The sequence below is a fragment of the Elgaria multicarinata genome, chromosome 8 (assembly GCF_023053635.1).
Source record: "Elgaria multicarinata webbii isolate HBS135686 ecotype San Diego chromosome 8, rElgMul1.1.pri, whole genome shotgun sequence".
Lineage (NCBI taxonomy): Eukaryota > Metazoa > Chordata > Lepidosauria > Squamata > Anguidae > Elgaria > Elgaria multicarinata.
The window spans coordinates 60,940-76,974 of NC_086178.1; the positions used below are offsets into that span (position 1 = coordinate 60,940).

The 16,035-nt window shown below is 47.0% G+C and overlaps 1 protein-coding gene across 1 annotated transcript; it reads left to right on the forward strand.

The window, feature by feature from the left end:
* The first annotated feature begins 3,784 nt into the window (after positions 1 to 3,784).
* Positions 3,785 to 15,019, forward strand: PAOX (polyamine oxidase). The gene is made up of 7 exons (XM_063131711.1): positions 3,785 to 3,974; positions 5,442 to 5,952; positions 6,151 to 6,350; positions 7,823 to 8,078; positions 12,473 to 12,585; positions 13,397 to 13,554; positions 13,756 to 15,019. The coding sequence occupies exons 1-7, from the start codon at positions 3,785 to 3,787 to the stop codon at positions 13,888 to 13,890; spliced, it is 1,563 nt and encodes a 520-aa protein (XP_062987781.1). The 3' UTR covers positions 13,891 to 15,019.
* Positions 15,020 to 16,035: the final 1,016 nt, after the last annotated feature.

A 16,035-nucleotide genomic window follows, 5' to 3' on the forward strand; every position in this document is an offset into this window, starting at 1 on the left:
TAAACTCCAAATTATCACCGGTAATAATGCTAAAGAATTCCCTGGAGGAATTAAAGAGTAGATTAAGTAAAGTTTTAATAGAAAAAAATAAAATGAAATTAAGGGATTGGTTAAGAGAAATGAATACAAGAGAGGATTTGGAAGAGGTTTTAAGAGATAAAAAATTAACTTGGTTAAATTATTGGCAATTAGAACAGTGGACCAAAAAGTGGGTAAGAGAAAATGGAGATTGTAGAGAGTTGACGAAATTTGAGGAATTAATAGTTAAAAAAGAAAATGATAAAGGAAAAAGAATAGCGTCAAAAGGGTTAATGAGTGAAATATATAGAATATTGTCAGAGAAAGTGTCAATGGATAGTTCAGGGAAAATGGTTTGGGAGACAGATTTGAATGCACAAATAGGACAACAGAGCTGGGAGGGACTATGGAAACAAAGAGCGTTGAGAAATATGTCAGTGAGAATAAAAGAGAATTACTTTAAAATTGTATGAAGGTGGTACCTAACCCCGGTTAGATTAAATAAGATAAATAATCAGCATTCAGCAAATTGTTGGAGAGGATGTGGGGGGAAAGGTATGTATTTACATATGTGGTGGGAATGCAAATATGTACAAAAATTATGGAAGATGGTGTTTTTAGAGATTGAAGAAATTGTGGGAATGAAGATAGAACGAACACCAAAAGTTGCATTGCTGTCACTATTTGAAGATTTAAAATGCAAAAAAGAAATTAAGGAACTGATAATGAATTTGCTGACTGCAGCAAGATTGATTGTAGCTAGGAACTGGAAGATTCAAGGAGATTATTGTATTGAAGAATGGTACGAAGAAGTATGGGATATAGCTATTAATGACAAATTGACTTGTAATATTAAATTGAGAAGAGGTATAGCTAAAACAAATGATTTTGAAGGAATCTGGAAACAGTTCCTAATATTCGTGTTTTCTAAGGGAAGTGGGAAAGCACCAGCAGAAGAAAGTATGGGATTTTGGATTCAGGAATGCGATCCCGAGGTGGGGGATGCACTTATATGTTAAGTTTGATTATGTTATATAGATATGATATTAATGTTAATTAACAATTATGTAGTATGTTGTTTTTTAATTGTAATGGTGTATGTTTAAGTATTGTACAAAATAATTTTTTTAAAAAAAGGAACACGTTTTAGTATTTGCTGATGTATATGTTCTTCTAAATTATTTACCTGCTTCCTTAAAGTTAACAAATGGTCAGTGTAAATGGATTTTCCACACCCTTTTGACAGCCAAAAGTCTGATACTACAACACTGGAAGGATAAATACTCACTGAATGAACATATAAATGGATATTTGGTCTGTTTTTATTGAAATTTATGTATAATCCAAATTTTCTTGAATGCTGTCATGTCATAACTGAAATTGAGACATGTAATGCATGTAGTTATATTTCTTTGCTCTTCTGATCTTTTTTTATTTTTGTTAAACTCTACAATAACAAATTAATAAAAACAACACCCAACTTTTCACCAGTTCCCTCATTAGGTTTCCTCTTTTGAAGTCCAAATGTGACTGTGTCAGAGTTCCTTGACTATTTTCCACTTAAACGCAAGGTGTGTCTTCAAGCCTTGTCTGGCCTTGTCAGGAACACATGCAGATGTAACTCCAGCTTCAGCTGGGGAAGTGCCCTCCTGACTACAGCCACCGGAGTATGTAAGTACATCATGCAGAATTGTAGGCTTGGAAGGGGGCTATAAGACCATCAAGTCCAACCCCCTGCTGAATTCAGGAATCTACACTAAAGTATCCATGACAAATGGCTGTCCATCTGCCTCTTGAATGCCTCTAGGGTGGGAGAGCCCACGACCTCCCTAGGTAACTGGTTCCATTGTCATACTGCTCTAACAGAAAGTTTTTCTTGATATCCAGCTCAAATCTGATTTCCTGTAACTTCCTTACTCTGCACTCTGCAATGATCGAGAAGAGATCCTGGCCCTCCTCTGTGTGACAACCTTTTAAGTATTTGAAGAGTGCTATCATGTCTCCCCTCAAACTTCTCTTCTCCAGGCTAAACATGCCCAGTTTTTTCAGTATCCCCTCATAGGGCAATATTCAAGATAAGGCCTAACTAGTGCCAAATCGAGGGGGAACCAGTAACTGTTAATGCATCCCAAAATAGTATTTGCTTTTTCTGCAGCTATATCACACTTTTGGCTTATATTCAGCTTGTGATGAGCTGAGATTAGCGAGGGATGCTAAAAGCAATAAAAAGGCTTTCTTCAGAAAAGTGATTACTAGAAGCCAACATGGATTTGTCAGGAACAAATCCTGTCAGACTAATTTGATCTCATTTTTTGATAGGATAACCTCCCTTGTGGACTGTGGGAATGCTGTGGACGTCATATATCTTGACTTCAGCAAAGCTTTTGACAAAGTACCACATGACATTCTGATTAACAAACTAGCTAAAAGTGGGCTAGATGGAACAACTATTAGGTGGATTCACAGTTGGCTACAGAATCAGACTCAAAGAGTACTTATCAATGGAACCTTCTCAAACTGGGGAGAGGCAACGAGTGGGGTGCCGCAGGGCTCAGTCCTGGGCCCAGTGCTCTTCAACATTTTTATTAATGATTTGTACAAGGAGGTGCAGGGAACGCTGATCAAATTTGCAGGTGACACAAAATTGGGTGGGATAGCTAATACCCTGGAAGACAGAAACAAACTTCAAAGTGATCTTGATAGGCTGGAGTGCTGGGCTGAAAACAACGGGATGAAATTTAATAGGGATAAATGCCAAGTTCTACATTTAGGAAATAGAAACCAAAGGCACAGTTACAAGATGGGGGATACTTGGCTCAGCAACACTACAAACGAGAAGGATCTTGGAATTGTTGTAGATCGAAAGCTGAATATGAGCCAACAGTGCGATATGGCTGCAAGAAAGGCAAATGCTATTTTGGGCTGCATTAATAGAAGTATAGCTTCCAAATCACGTGAGGTACTGGTTCCTCTCTAGTCCACTTGTTACCTCCCCTCAGTTTGAGAAGGGGTCTCTAAACAACGCCCCCTCCGCCCTCCCTGGTGAGCCAGATTCTTTTGGGGAAAATCTAGGCCATCCCAGCCAAGTGGAATTCCTATTCTAGGGTGAATTCTAACAAGCCCTACTTAGAGTAGACCCATTGAAATGAATGGGCAAGTTCGTAATGCTTAAGGGTGCTCTAAGTAGGAGTTGTGTTGGTTTCTGGTCTGGATACTTCCTAGCCCTCCTCCAGTCCATTGCAACTTCTACACAAAGCGACACCTCGATTGAGAGCAGAGAGCTTAATAGGGACTATCGCATTTCGAAGCGCGCTGTAATAACCACCGAGGCCCAGGCGACGCAGGGATCGTGGCAGCTCTCCGGTTTCGCGGGGGCTGTTTGGGCTGGCCCAGCAGCACGAGGGGCCTTTCCGGCCTGTCCGTTTAAGGGGCTTCGCGCCGACGCCCAGGGATCGACGTGCCCGGCCGGGCTCCCGTGCCGGCCGCAGCTCAGTCTCCCTGCGGCCAAGACCCCCAAAGGCCGGGAGTCAGCAAAAAGAGCCAAGATCCCGCCCCGCCGGCCTAAAGGCGGGGCGGGGCGGGGCGGGGCTCTCTCCCGGGGCTCGGGAGGGGCGAAAGGAAGAAGAAGCCGGTTCCGCGGCCCTTCCTCCTCCTCCTCCTCCTCCTCCTCCTCCTCGCCGAGGGACGAAGGCGGCGGCGAGCGAGGCAAAGTCCACGGGGCGCCAGGCAGCGGCTGCGAAGAGAGGCGCGCGAGCAGCGGGAGGCCATGGCGGCGGCGGCGGCGGAGCGAGTCCCGGCGCGGCGTCCCCGGCCGCGGGTGCTGATCGTGGGCGCGGGGCTGGCCGGGCTGGCGGCAGCTCAGCGCCTTCTCCTTCGCGGCTCCGGGCGCTTCGCCGACCTGCGCTTGCTGGAGGCCACAGGCCGAGCGGGAGGCCGCATCCGCTCCGGGGAGCTCCGTAAGGCTGCGTGGCGAGGCGGCGGCGGCGGCCTTGGCCTTTCCACGCCGCTCTGGGGCGCTTCGCAAGCAGCCGGGCGAACTCGCCCGTGGCCCGGCCGGCCCCGCTCTCGGCTGGGCTCCCCTGCGAGGCAGCACCCAGCGCGGGCCAAGGAGGGAAGGAGGGAGGGAGCGCGGAGGGTGGCGGAGCCCTCCGCGAGGGGCTTCTCCGCCCCTGCGCCGCCGCCGCCGCCGCCACTTGTGGGGAAGCCGCGCCTTCCCTGGGCGGCGGCCCCCCCCCCCCCCCGTCCTGTGGGGTTCCCCTATTTAAAAATGGGTTGGAGGGAGAAGCACCAAAAGTGTGCGCAAAAGGAGAGAGACGCTGGCTCTGCTGCTACAATTCTAGAAAGTGCCTGCAAAGATTTAACAACTAGACATTTGCAAGAGCGTGGGACTATTCAGGGAGTAAAAGGCGTGCCAAAAATGACTCCTGCTTTTGGTTCATGTTACAGAAGAAATTTAATGCAAGTCCAATGTTCTAAAAGGGAAACCTGCCATTTCTCCAAAGGACCTTTTTAAGGTGGTTCTTCAGTTTAAAATATGGTAATAATTAGAATAAACAAAATGTCAAAAGATATAAGGTATTTCCTAGTTACAACAAGCCTCGTTTAAAAGTTTAAAAAATAAGATGGAGTTTTTGAAACGATTAAGTTTTTTTGTTTTGTTTTTTAAACCACCCTGCTTTTGAAAGCTAGACTTGTCTCAATATAAATTTCTTCAATGCATTAGATGGTTTCTTTTAGGTCTTTATGTCAATATCCTATAGAGATAACTATCATAATGATCTAACAACTCTTATGTAATGGTATTGTCCCTGTTGTATTTGGTTATGCATATTTATTAGTTTGTAATTAAATACTAATACACATATACATTCTGTGTTAAATACAGCCCTTGAAGGATTGACACCATCTGGAACATTGGGCTATTCGTGAAGTTTTTTAAAATAACCTTTTAAACAAGAAAATTTTTTAAAAATGAATCTTTTCACGTTCCTCTATTTAGGCCAACACTTCCATTTAAGGGCCCCGGGAACGCTCTGCCACGACCACCCGGGGGGCTCCCCGCTGCCGCCCCTTCGCTTAAACCTGCTAGTAGCCGTCAATGGGGACTGAGGCGTTGGGTGGGCCACAGAGAAAGAGATGGACTATTAAACAAGCTATTTGTTACAGGGATATTTTGTTACAGCCCCATCATTTAGGGCTGCTTCGACAACAGGCCACTTAGAACACCTTTTCCCTCAGGCCAAACACCCTAAACCTAGTCAAATACACTCCCAGCCAAGCCAAGCTTCTGGGCACAGTCCTCTGACGGCAAAGCTCCCCCTGTTCGAGGCGTGGGTGGGTGGGGTCCCTCCCTTTTTCCTCCCTCCCTGGGGGCAGCTCAGAGGGGGAAATGGCCACTCTCTCCCTTTCTCTGTCCCTCCCAGGCAACCAGGTGGTGGAACTGGGCGCGCACTGGATCCATGGGCCATCCCCGGAGAACCCCGTCTTCCGGCTGGCCTCGGAGCATGGCCTGCTGGATGAGGCGGCACTAGCCGAGGAGAACCAGAAGGTGGAGGCGGCCGGTCTCCCGCCGGGGCCCTTGGCTTGCTACTCTAGCCGTGGCAGCCTGCTCAGCCTCGATCTGGTGGCCTCCATGTGGAGCCTCTTCTCCACACTGCTGGAGGAGGCGTGCCAGTTTGCACCACGCCTGCAGGAGCAGGGCCCACCACCTGTGCCCAGCCTGGGTCAATACCTGAAGAGCCGGGTCGCCCAGGCAGCCGCCGAAGAATGGCCGGAGGAGGAGGCCGAGGCCCACCTGCAACTGAGGCTGGCCGTGCTCAATGCGTTCTTCAAGCTGGAGTGCTGTGTGTGCGGCTGCCACAGCCTGGATCAGGTGGCGCTGGGGCCCTTCGGCGAGTACACCATGCTGCCGGGCCGCGACTGCACCTTCCCCAAGTGAGCCATTTCTGGAGTTTGTGTAAACCTACTTGACTGGATTTTCCAGAAAGGTGATATAGAAATGTTACCTATAAGTGCCTAGTTGTGTCCTATGGGCCTGGGCTCCAAAACTTCTAAATGCCCAGCAGTGGTGGGTGGGGTAGTTCCAAGTAGAGGCAGATCCCAGACCAGGGGGCCTAATTCTGTCTCTTGCAGTGGATATGAAAGTCTCGTAAACTGCATAATGGCATCGCTGCCCAAAGGGAATTTGCTGTTTGATAAGCCAGTGAAGACTGTTCGTTGGGGGAGCTCGTATTTGGAAGAGGCACCCACAGGCAGATGCTTCAGAGTTCAGGTGGAATGTGAAGATGGCGAGAAGTTCTTGGCAGATCATGTTCTCATCACAGTGCCTCTAGGTGAAGTCTCGTTGGCTTTCTGGTTTTCTCCTTCAGGTTTAAATGGCTTCTGCAGCCAACTTTCCCTCTTTATCCGTTCCTTCCCTTTATAACACAGTAGATCTGACTTTGAACTTTGACCACAGAGTGTGCTGCCATGGTTGGCAGCAGTTGGCTGAGTCAGACATGAGCTGCAGAGGTGGTGGGGCTGTAGAGGAGGGCATCTGGGTGGCAACTGAGCACACACACACCCCCCAAAAAACAACCATTGAGCAGTGTTGGTGCTTCAACTCTTTAGATCTGGGACACCCTCATAAGCTCATATTTCCCTCCAGAGTGTCCAGCTGTTGCATAAATTATGCCTAATCCAAGTGCATCCAAGTCCAATATTGAAACATTCATGAAAGATCACAGGCAAGGCATTGGGCTCCAAACGTTTATTCTTGAGAATAAGGTGACCTCTTGGCGCTCCCGCTGCTAAATCAGTCACACGACGCTGGGGCAAGACAATAGCTTATATACTTCTATGCAGTAGTCAGAAGGAGAATTGCAGCTGAGATTACTCGGCTGCCATTGCCATGTGCTTTACTTCCTTGTTCCCAGGTGTGCTCTGCACCTGTAGCATCTCCCCTATTGGTGATGTGGCATGGGGGCAGTCCTAAGGACTTGGCTGAGTTTAACTGGTCAGTGTCATTTGAAACTGACCTATGGTGTTAAAGTGCACCTAAGCCATGTCTGGGCAGTTAGTCAGTGGGCTGGATTTGGCAGGATTAACTTAATCAGTGTCCCCTGGAGCTTGATGTGTGCCTACATGCTGCTTGCATGGGGGTAAATGGAGTTCTTACTGGGGGCATCTGGCCACTCACCCCCTCCTTGACTTGTGCATCCCTTTACCCTTCCCAGGTGTCCCTGTGCATGTTCCGGGGGGGGGGAGTACATGTATGTGTGCGTGTGAGTGGGTGCTTGCGTGTCTGCGTGTCAGGGAAAAGGAACATTCTAGATTTTACATCACAGCCATGTGCCCATAATCTATTTATCAGGCAAAGGAGTGAAAGATCCAGTGAGGAGCCTGCATCCTACTCCTGCGCACAAGAAACTGCACTGGAATAAAGGAAGCATTAAAGATGATTGTTTTAGCATTACTGCCACCCCTTCCTCCTTGTCACTTGGCTGTTCTAGGCACTGACCTGAAGGAAAGGGGTCTAAGCAGCTCCTTCCTTGAGCCGCAGTTTTTGAGGTTCCTCCTTGAGGTCCCAACGGGTGGGAGAAAGAGAGTTATCCTTGTCATCATGGCTTATCTTCCAGCAGCAGTATGACCAGTCCAGCAGAGATGAAAGGAAGGGGTAGCACTAATACTAAAATACTTATCACACACCCGTCCAGTCCAGAATATTCTCCACTGCTCACTGAAGCATTTGTATGCCCTGCCCAGGAGACAGTTTTCAAAGTACACTCTTGCCCTAATCTGTGTTTTGTTGTGTCCTTCTCACTAGGTTTCCTCAAAGAACATCAGGATACCCTTTTTTGCCCTCCCCTTCCATCCCAGAAGGCGACAGCAATAAGAAATCTGGGCTTTGGGACAAACAATAAAGTATTTTTGGAATTTGATGAGCCATTCTGGAAGCCAGATTGTCAACTGATTAAGGTGGTCTGGGAGGACGAATCACCTCTGGCAGAGCCACCCACACATCTGCAGGCTGCCTGGTTCCAAAAGATTTCCGGCTTCATTGTTCTCCACCCGCCAGAGAGGTAAATGGGAAAGACAGGCTGAAATGTGCGGAAAGGATCTTGGAGTTGTAGTCGGTCACAAGCTGTATACGAGTCAGCGGCATGATTGTGAACCACCCAGGGAGCTTCGGCTGTTGGGCGGTATAAAAATGCAATAAATAATAATAATAATAATAATAATAATAATAATAATAATAATAATGCTGCAAAAAAGACAAATGCAATTTTATGTTGCATCAATACAAGTATAGTTTCTAAATCGTGAAAAGTAATAATTTCACTCTACTCTGGTCAAACCTAACATCAGATACTGTGTCCATGCTTGAAGGATTCAGATAAATTGGAACAAGTTCAGAGAAGGGCAACAAAGATGATCAGGGGACTTGAAACTCAGTCCTGCGAGGAAAGATTGAAGAACTGGATATGTTTAGCCTTGAGAAGAGAAGTCTGGTGGGGTGGGTGGGAGGTGGACAGGATCACAGCACTTTTCAAGTAACTATAGGGTTGTCCCACAGAAGAAGGACGCAACTGTTCTCCATCATCCAAGATGGTAGGGCAGAGTAATGAGCTTAAGTCACAGGAAAGCAGATTTTGGTTGAACATCACAAAAAACTGCCTAATGGTCAGGGCAGTCAGACTACGTACTAACTGCCTAGGTGGAGGTATTGAAGGAGAGACTGCAGAGCCATCAGGGGTGCTTTAAAATAGATTCTTCCACTGAGCAGGGAGTTGCAGTCATTATTCTAAATGGCCCTTCCAACTCTATAATTCCAAGTGTAAAGTGGTGTACACTGATAGCATCCAAATGCTGATAGGTCGGGTATACTTTTGTGTGGATTCCTGCATTGAGCAGGGGGTTGGACTCGATGGCCTTATAGGCCCCTTCCAACTCTACTATTCTATGATTCTATGATTCTAGGTTCTGAGACAGTGGTAGGTGACCAAGAAAGAGATTTTGTCATTGCAGTGGACAGTTCAATGAAAATGTCATCCCAGTATGTGGTTGCTGTGAAAAAGGTAAATCCCGTATTAGGCATAATTAGAAAAGGAATTGAAAATATGGGTGCACCCACACTTGGAATAGTGTGTACATTTCTGTTGGAGGAGGAGGAGGCAGCTACTGATGGCTACTAGCCTTGATGGCTCTGTGCTACCTTCAGTATCAGAGGCAGTCTGCTATGTACACTGGTTGCTGGGGAACATGGGGTGTGGGGAGGGGGCAGTTGTAGTCATATAGTTTATATAGCTTATATATATAGCACCATGTACACTGATGGTGCTATATAAATAAAATAATAATAATAATAATAATAATAATAATAATAATAATAATAATAATAATGTTACTTGTGGGTTTTCTGCAGGCAGCTGGTTGGCCACTGTGTGAACAGAATGCTGGTCTGACCCAGCATCAGGGCTCTTCTTATGACTATCTACCAACTGTGGCCAGGGTCATCACACACATTCTCTCTCCCCCTGTGTCCCCCTTCTCTTACCATATGTTCTTCGGGGAGGTGGGGAGGAACTTTAGTCTTAGACAGGGAGTAGAAAATGGAATCTGTGGTGCAGGATTGTTCCTTCAAGTCCTTGATCAGTTTGTGGAACTGTTTCCCTCCCTTCTCGGGATCTAGCAACCCAGGAAAATACTGATGCCTCTTGTGGAAATTAGCATCTCTTTGACCTGCAGTGGGGGAACTTTTCAGCCCAAGGGCCTCATTGTTCTGGGGCAGAGAGTCAGGAACTCCATGGCAGCTGTGGGCTGGCCCACCTGTACTGCTGCCATGTAGCCTCTGGCCTGCTTGCCATGCACACCCATTCATGCGCACCCCCCACCGCCTAGGAAAGACAGTGAAGTGCCTATGGAGTGAAAGCATGATCTCTTCTTCCATGGAAAGGTCACTGCTTTTCCCTGCTGCACGGTGACAAAGGGAGCCCTTTCTCAGCACAGCACAGAAAAGCTCTTCTGTCAGATCAGCAGCTGATCGGAGATCAGAGCTTTTCCCTGCCTGGGGGAGAAGCCGGTGGCTCAGATGAAGTTGCTCCATGAGCTAGATGTTCCCTTTGCCTCTTTTAGGCTCTTGTGTTGTCGAGGGGGATGGCTCAGCCCTGCTATTCCTTCTTGCCAGGCTTCAGCTGACTAGCAGATGGCCATCCACCTGCTAGTGGGTGTGTTCTTCACCGGCTTACGGTCCAAAGAAGTCCGGGGACAACAGAGCCATTCTCCATTTCAGCCAGTCGAGAAGTTCTTCACATGTTAGTAAAGAATGAAGGCCTTCTGCTCTCTTCACTCCCATTTCCTCAGCCTCCCCCTTCCTGTTAGATAAGGCCCCTCTGTGCTTTGTCCACCTGACTTTAGAGAAGCAACAGTACCAAGCTCTATGCGTAGGCCTCACATTTACATCCAGGTTATTCCACAAGATCCTTGTACCCCAGGTTAGTAATATTGAAGGAGGAGGTTCACGTCTTCCCTTACCTGGATGCTTCTTCTTCAGCTGCTCATTTAAAGAAAAAGGGATCACAGCCCCAGCCAGGGACACGGTTGCTGCCTGCTCAATTGGTCAAAGAGTTCCCCCACCCAAAACATCCACCCTCTGATCTGTCTGGCCATTTTATTAGGCTTGGTGAGTAACTTGTGGCCCTCTGGATGGTTTGGCCTATAGCTCCTCTCAGCTCTAGCCAAAAAAGGCAATGGTGAGGCTCCGTGGTGCTGTAGGCCAAATCATCTGGAGGGCCACAAGTTGGGCCACAACCCCGCCGTCCAATAGATGCTTAGATTCAGTTTGCATTATTCTACCTAAAATTCCCTAATTTGGTAGAAACACATAAGGCATTGATTCCACGTGCCTTCTCATCAAATAACTGGAGAGGACAGTATTCCAAATGGTCTACAGACTTTCTGGATGTGGTGCGTGCCTTGTCAGCCACGTCTGCTTTTTGCTATGCTTTTGCCTTCTAAACGAAACTGATGGAATGTGTGTCTAAGTGTACACAAGTACCCTTACCTCTCTTTAGAGATTAAGCCACCCATGAATTCTCTTCTGGGGAAAGTAAAAATAGATGTATCTCCTAAATTCATCTTATCACAGCTTTAAAGAAAAATTATCCTATTTTATTTAATACAATGGTCGTTTGTTAACATACTATTAATATCACAGGGCTAGACCATCTATGTAGGCTTGAAATAATGCCCTGAATTTATCTATGCAAACGTTCAAAAGAGAAAGTCAATGAAGTTCAGGCTTTTCAAAATCCATATTAAACACGCTGCTCGTATGGCAGGACTAGCCATGACCTCCTACCGGAGATGTTACTATTTGGTCTGCTCCTGGATTTTGCGGTGTTGAGGTGCTTCTGGGGAGAGTCTAGTCTTTGCCCCATGAAGACCCAGACAGCCAGAAGCTGAGTAGACATCAGGCATAGGATGAAGGGGTCTGTCCCTTTATGAAAAGATGGAGGATCTACATATGGGAATACACCTGTGCTAAAGACCATTTTAGGTCCCTCAAAGTCCAGAAACATGGGGTATAAATCTCCTAAGTGGGAACTTTAAGAAATAGCTACTACAGATAAAGCTGTAAAGATAAAAAGCGGAAACCTGTTTGATTAAACACACAGCGTTGTTGAGAAATTGCAGATATGTCAAACAAAATCATTACATCAAAGATGGACAGAGAGATGTTGAGTAGTGCCCACATATGAAAAACTGTGTCCAATAGAGGTGACAAAGCAGGAGGTTTCAAAACCTAATTGATAAAATATTAACAGTTAACTAGGAGCAGTAGCAATCAGGAAAGTCTGAAAGGAATTCCAGGGTAAAGCTACAGAACTGGTAGCAAACATATGTAACATCATTAAAATAAGACTTCAGATTATTTTACTGGAAAATCATAGACTCAAAGAGTTGGAAGGGGCCTACAAGGCCATCGAGTCCAACCCCCTGCTCAATGCAGGAATCCACCCTAAAGCATCCCTGACAGATGGCAAGTACAACCCTGTTATATTCTATCCTATGTAGATTTATAGAAATCCTTATTAAGGATAAAGCTGTTATGATATATAAGACAAGTGTGTGAATGAACATAGCAGAGTGAATGAATTCTGCTAGCCTGTATCTGCCACTATCATCATAAATGGCTTTTTGCAAGGAAGACCCATATGCAGGATGGTTTTTTCCTCCCCTACTGGCCCTATTAGCAAGAGGCACGTACCCTCTGTTTCATGAAATAAGAGTTTCCTCTTGAAAGTCACACACTCTGAAATGCATGGGGTGAGTAACATTGCACGAAATCCCCTGCAGCATTTGGCTGGCCTGGCTGGAAGACAGCTTGGAGCCAGATGGGGCCAGCATGGCCGATATGCAGGCTGCCTTGCTCTGCAGACAAGAGTCTTTCTCCTGTTGCCCTTTCACCATACAGGTATGGGCATGTTCTCTGTGGCTTCATCGCTGGGAGAGAATCTGAATTCATGGAAACCCTCTCAGATGCTGAGGTTCTCACCAGCCTAACACAAGTATTCCGCAGAGTCACAGGTAGGTGTTTGTTCTAAGCTGGTCTGTTTGCAAGTGCCGGATGATGCACGCACATGCTCATCCAGTGTTCTATGAAGACCAGTGGCCTAAATTTCCCGAAATGTTTGTAATTCTGCTGATGCATATGAAGAAGTTGTTCAATATCTTCTCTTAACTTCACTTTATTTGCAAACTAAGAATTTGCAGTCGAGGCCAAATTACCCTTTGCTTTTAACAATGCAGTATGCATGAGAAATGTTTGAGATGAAGATGTGAATTAGTCACCATAGCAAAAGAACAGACAACGTTCCGGTATCCCAATTCTAGGTGGTCCTCAATTGCACTGGGGCATGAAACCAGGCACAGGTGGTTTTCAGTCACAGAACTGTAGGACCGAGCAGTGAAATACAACCCCCTGCTTCATGGCAGGAACCTCTGCATAGTCCCCAGGGCTGCATAGTCCCCTTGGACTCGATGGCCGTAGAATCATAGAATAGTAGAGTTGGAAGGCGCCTAAAAGGCCATCGAGTCCAACCCCCTTCCAACTCTACTATTCTATGATTCTGTGAAATTATCGGAATTCCTGATTAAACCTCAAGTCTGTGGCCCTGTTGTAGCAGAAGTAGCTGGTTCTTATGGGAAGGGGGTTCCGGGGCCTTCCCAAACCAGTTTAGACCAGTTTTGTTGCTCACTGTCCCAGCTTGTCCCAATTATTTTTGGAAAACGACAAGAGCTCCGCGTAACAGAGCTGTTCCATGCTGTTAAAGCACTTTGCTGAATGTCAGAACTGGTAGGCCCAAATGCTCACTGGCTGTGTGCTTGTCTGGACCAGGAAATCCACACCTGAATCCCCCCAAGAGCATCCTGAGATCGAAATGGCACAGCGAACCCTACACCAGAGGCTCCTATAGTTACGTGAGCGTCGGCAGCAGTGGAGAGAACATCGATGCGCTGGCTCAGCCACTACCCGAGGAAGCCTCTTACTCCAAGGTAACTGCACTGGGTTCCTGGAGCCTCTCCCTCAAATCCCGTTGAACATCCACACTCGGCCTCATGGCAGCTGAGCCCTGGCAGGTTTCCCCAAATGGTGGGGGTCAACATTTCTACCCCTCCAGCCATTCCTTAGCTGGGCTTGGAATGGGGCATCTTCCCCAAACTGGGGTGAGTGAATGCCGTCCTTTTTCCTTGCAGCCGCCGCAGGTTCTTTTTGCCGGAGAAGCCACCCACCGCACGTTCTATTCCACCACACATGGAGCCTTGTTGTCTGGCTGGAGAGAAGCAGATCGCCTCCTGCAGCTCTACGACTCCCCGCACGCCATGTTGTAAGCCAGCGGCTGATGGTTTCCTCTTCAGGACGGATTGCAAATGAAGCGATACAACAATATACGTCTCTCCCCACTACATGAGTTTGATAAAAATGCTGGGTTGGTGGGGGGGGGAGGGCTCCTTCTTGTGTTGGCACTGATGGCAGAGCGCAAGGCTATTGACACCTCCATGATATGCAGCAGCCAGCGGCCGCCTCGTCTGGGCCTGGAATGTAACTTCCTGCTCTGCAAGACTCAATATACACAGAACAGAGCTGAACTCACTTGGTCACATAGAGGAAGCGTATTACACACTTAAATTTGAGCTCTTAAATTTGAGCAGAAGCTTGGGAGGGTTTCCCTCTTACTCCCCTCCCAAAACAGGAGCTTTGGCTATGGGGTGGTATATAAACGTAATAAATAAATAAACCAATAAAAGATAGCTGTGACGGTTTTACCAGATTCCCAGCATACTGTGAATTTCAGAGCACCAGAGACAGGGCCTCTTCTCCAGGTGCTGGAGCTCATATTCCCTGAGAACAAGAAACTGCTTGATATGCTGTGGCAAGCTCTTGCAGGGGGTCAGTGGTGCTCAGCTCCAATGCATACGGATGCCCAGGACTGGTGCTTGAGGTTTGCTTCTCTCACCCCCCAACCCCTAAGCCCTTTGCCTTTGGTGTCAGGCCTTTCAGACTGGTAGACTGGGGCAGGGACTGCTGTAGTAACTGCGGTTGTAATCCCAGCCGTTTCCAACAGGAGAGCAGGGTGAAAACGCTGCAAAGTCAAGATGGCATCCTGAGGCACTTCGCAGCAAGACTGACAGGGGGGATGACCTCCAGTCCCCTAATACTATTCTCTGGAATGTACCCTGTAGATAAAAGAGGGGCCACTGCAAGACGGTCCCCCAATCCACAGAGGCCAGCATCAAGAAGATACATGGTGGGTTAACTGGTGCAAGTGTCTTCATAGAATCATAGAATAGCAGAGCTGGAAGGGGCCTACAAGGCCATCGAGTCCAACCCCCTGCTCAATGCAGGAATCCACCCTAAAGCATCTCTGACAGATGGTTCTCCAGCTGCCTCTTGAAGGCCTCTAGTGTGGGAGAGCCCACAACCTCCTTAAGTAACTGGTTCCATTGCCGTACTGCTCTAACAGTCAGGAAGTTTTTCCTGATGTCCAGCTGGAATCTGGCTTCCTTTAACTTGAGCCCGTTATTCCGTGTCCTGCACTCTGGGAGGATTGAGAAGAGATCCTGGCCCTCCTCTGTGTGACAACCTTTTAAGTATTTGAAGACTGCTATCATGTCTCCCCTCAACCTTCTCTTCTCCAGGCTAAACAGGCCCAGTTCTTTCAGTCTCTCTTCATAGGGCTTTGTTTCCAGACCCCTGATCCTCCTGGTTGCCCTCCTCTGAACACGCTCCAGCTTGTCTGCGTCCTTCTTGAATTGTGGAGCCCAGAACTGGACGCAATACTCTAGATGAGGCCTAACCAGGGCCGAATAGAGAGGAAGCAGTACCTCACGGGATTTGGAAGCTATACTTCTATTAATGCAGCCCAAAATAGCATTTGCCTTTCTTGCAGCCATCTCGCACTGTTGGCTCATATTCAGCTTGCGATCTACAACAATTCCAAGATCCTTTTCATTTTTAGTATTGCTGAGCCAAGTATACCCCATCTTGTAACTGCATCTGGTTTCTATTTCCTAAATGTAGAACTTGGCATTTATCCCTATTAAATTTCATCCTGTTGTTTTCAGCCCAGCTCTCCAGCCTATCAAGATCACTTTGAAGTTTGTTTCTGTCTTCCAGGGTATTAGCTATCCCACCCAATTTTGTGTCAACTGCAAATTTGATAAGCGTTCCCTGCACCTCCTCATCCAAATCATTAATAAAAATGTTGAAAAGCACTGGGCCCAGGACTGAGCCCTGCGGTACCCCACTCGTTGCCTCTCCCCAGTTTGAGAAGGTTCCATTGATAAGTACTCTTTGAGTCTGATTCTGTAGCCAACTGTGAATCCACCTAATAGTTGTTCCATCTAGCCCACTTTTAGCTAGTTTGTTAATCAGAATATCATGGGGCACTTTGTCAAAAGCTTTGCTGAAGTTAAGATATATGACGTCCACAGCATTCCCGCGGTCCACAAGGGAGGTTATCTTATCAAAAAATG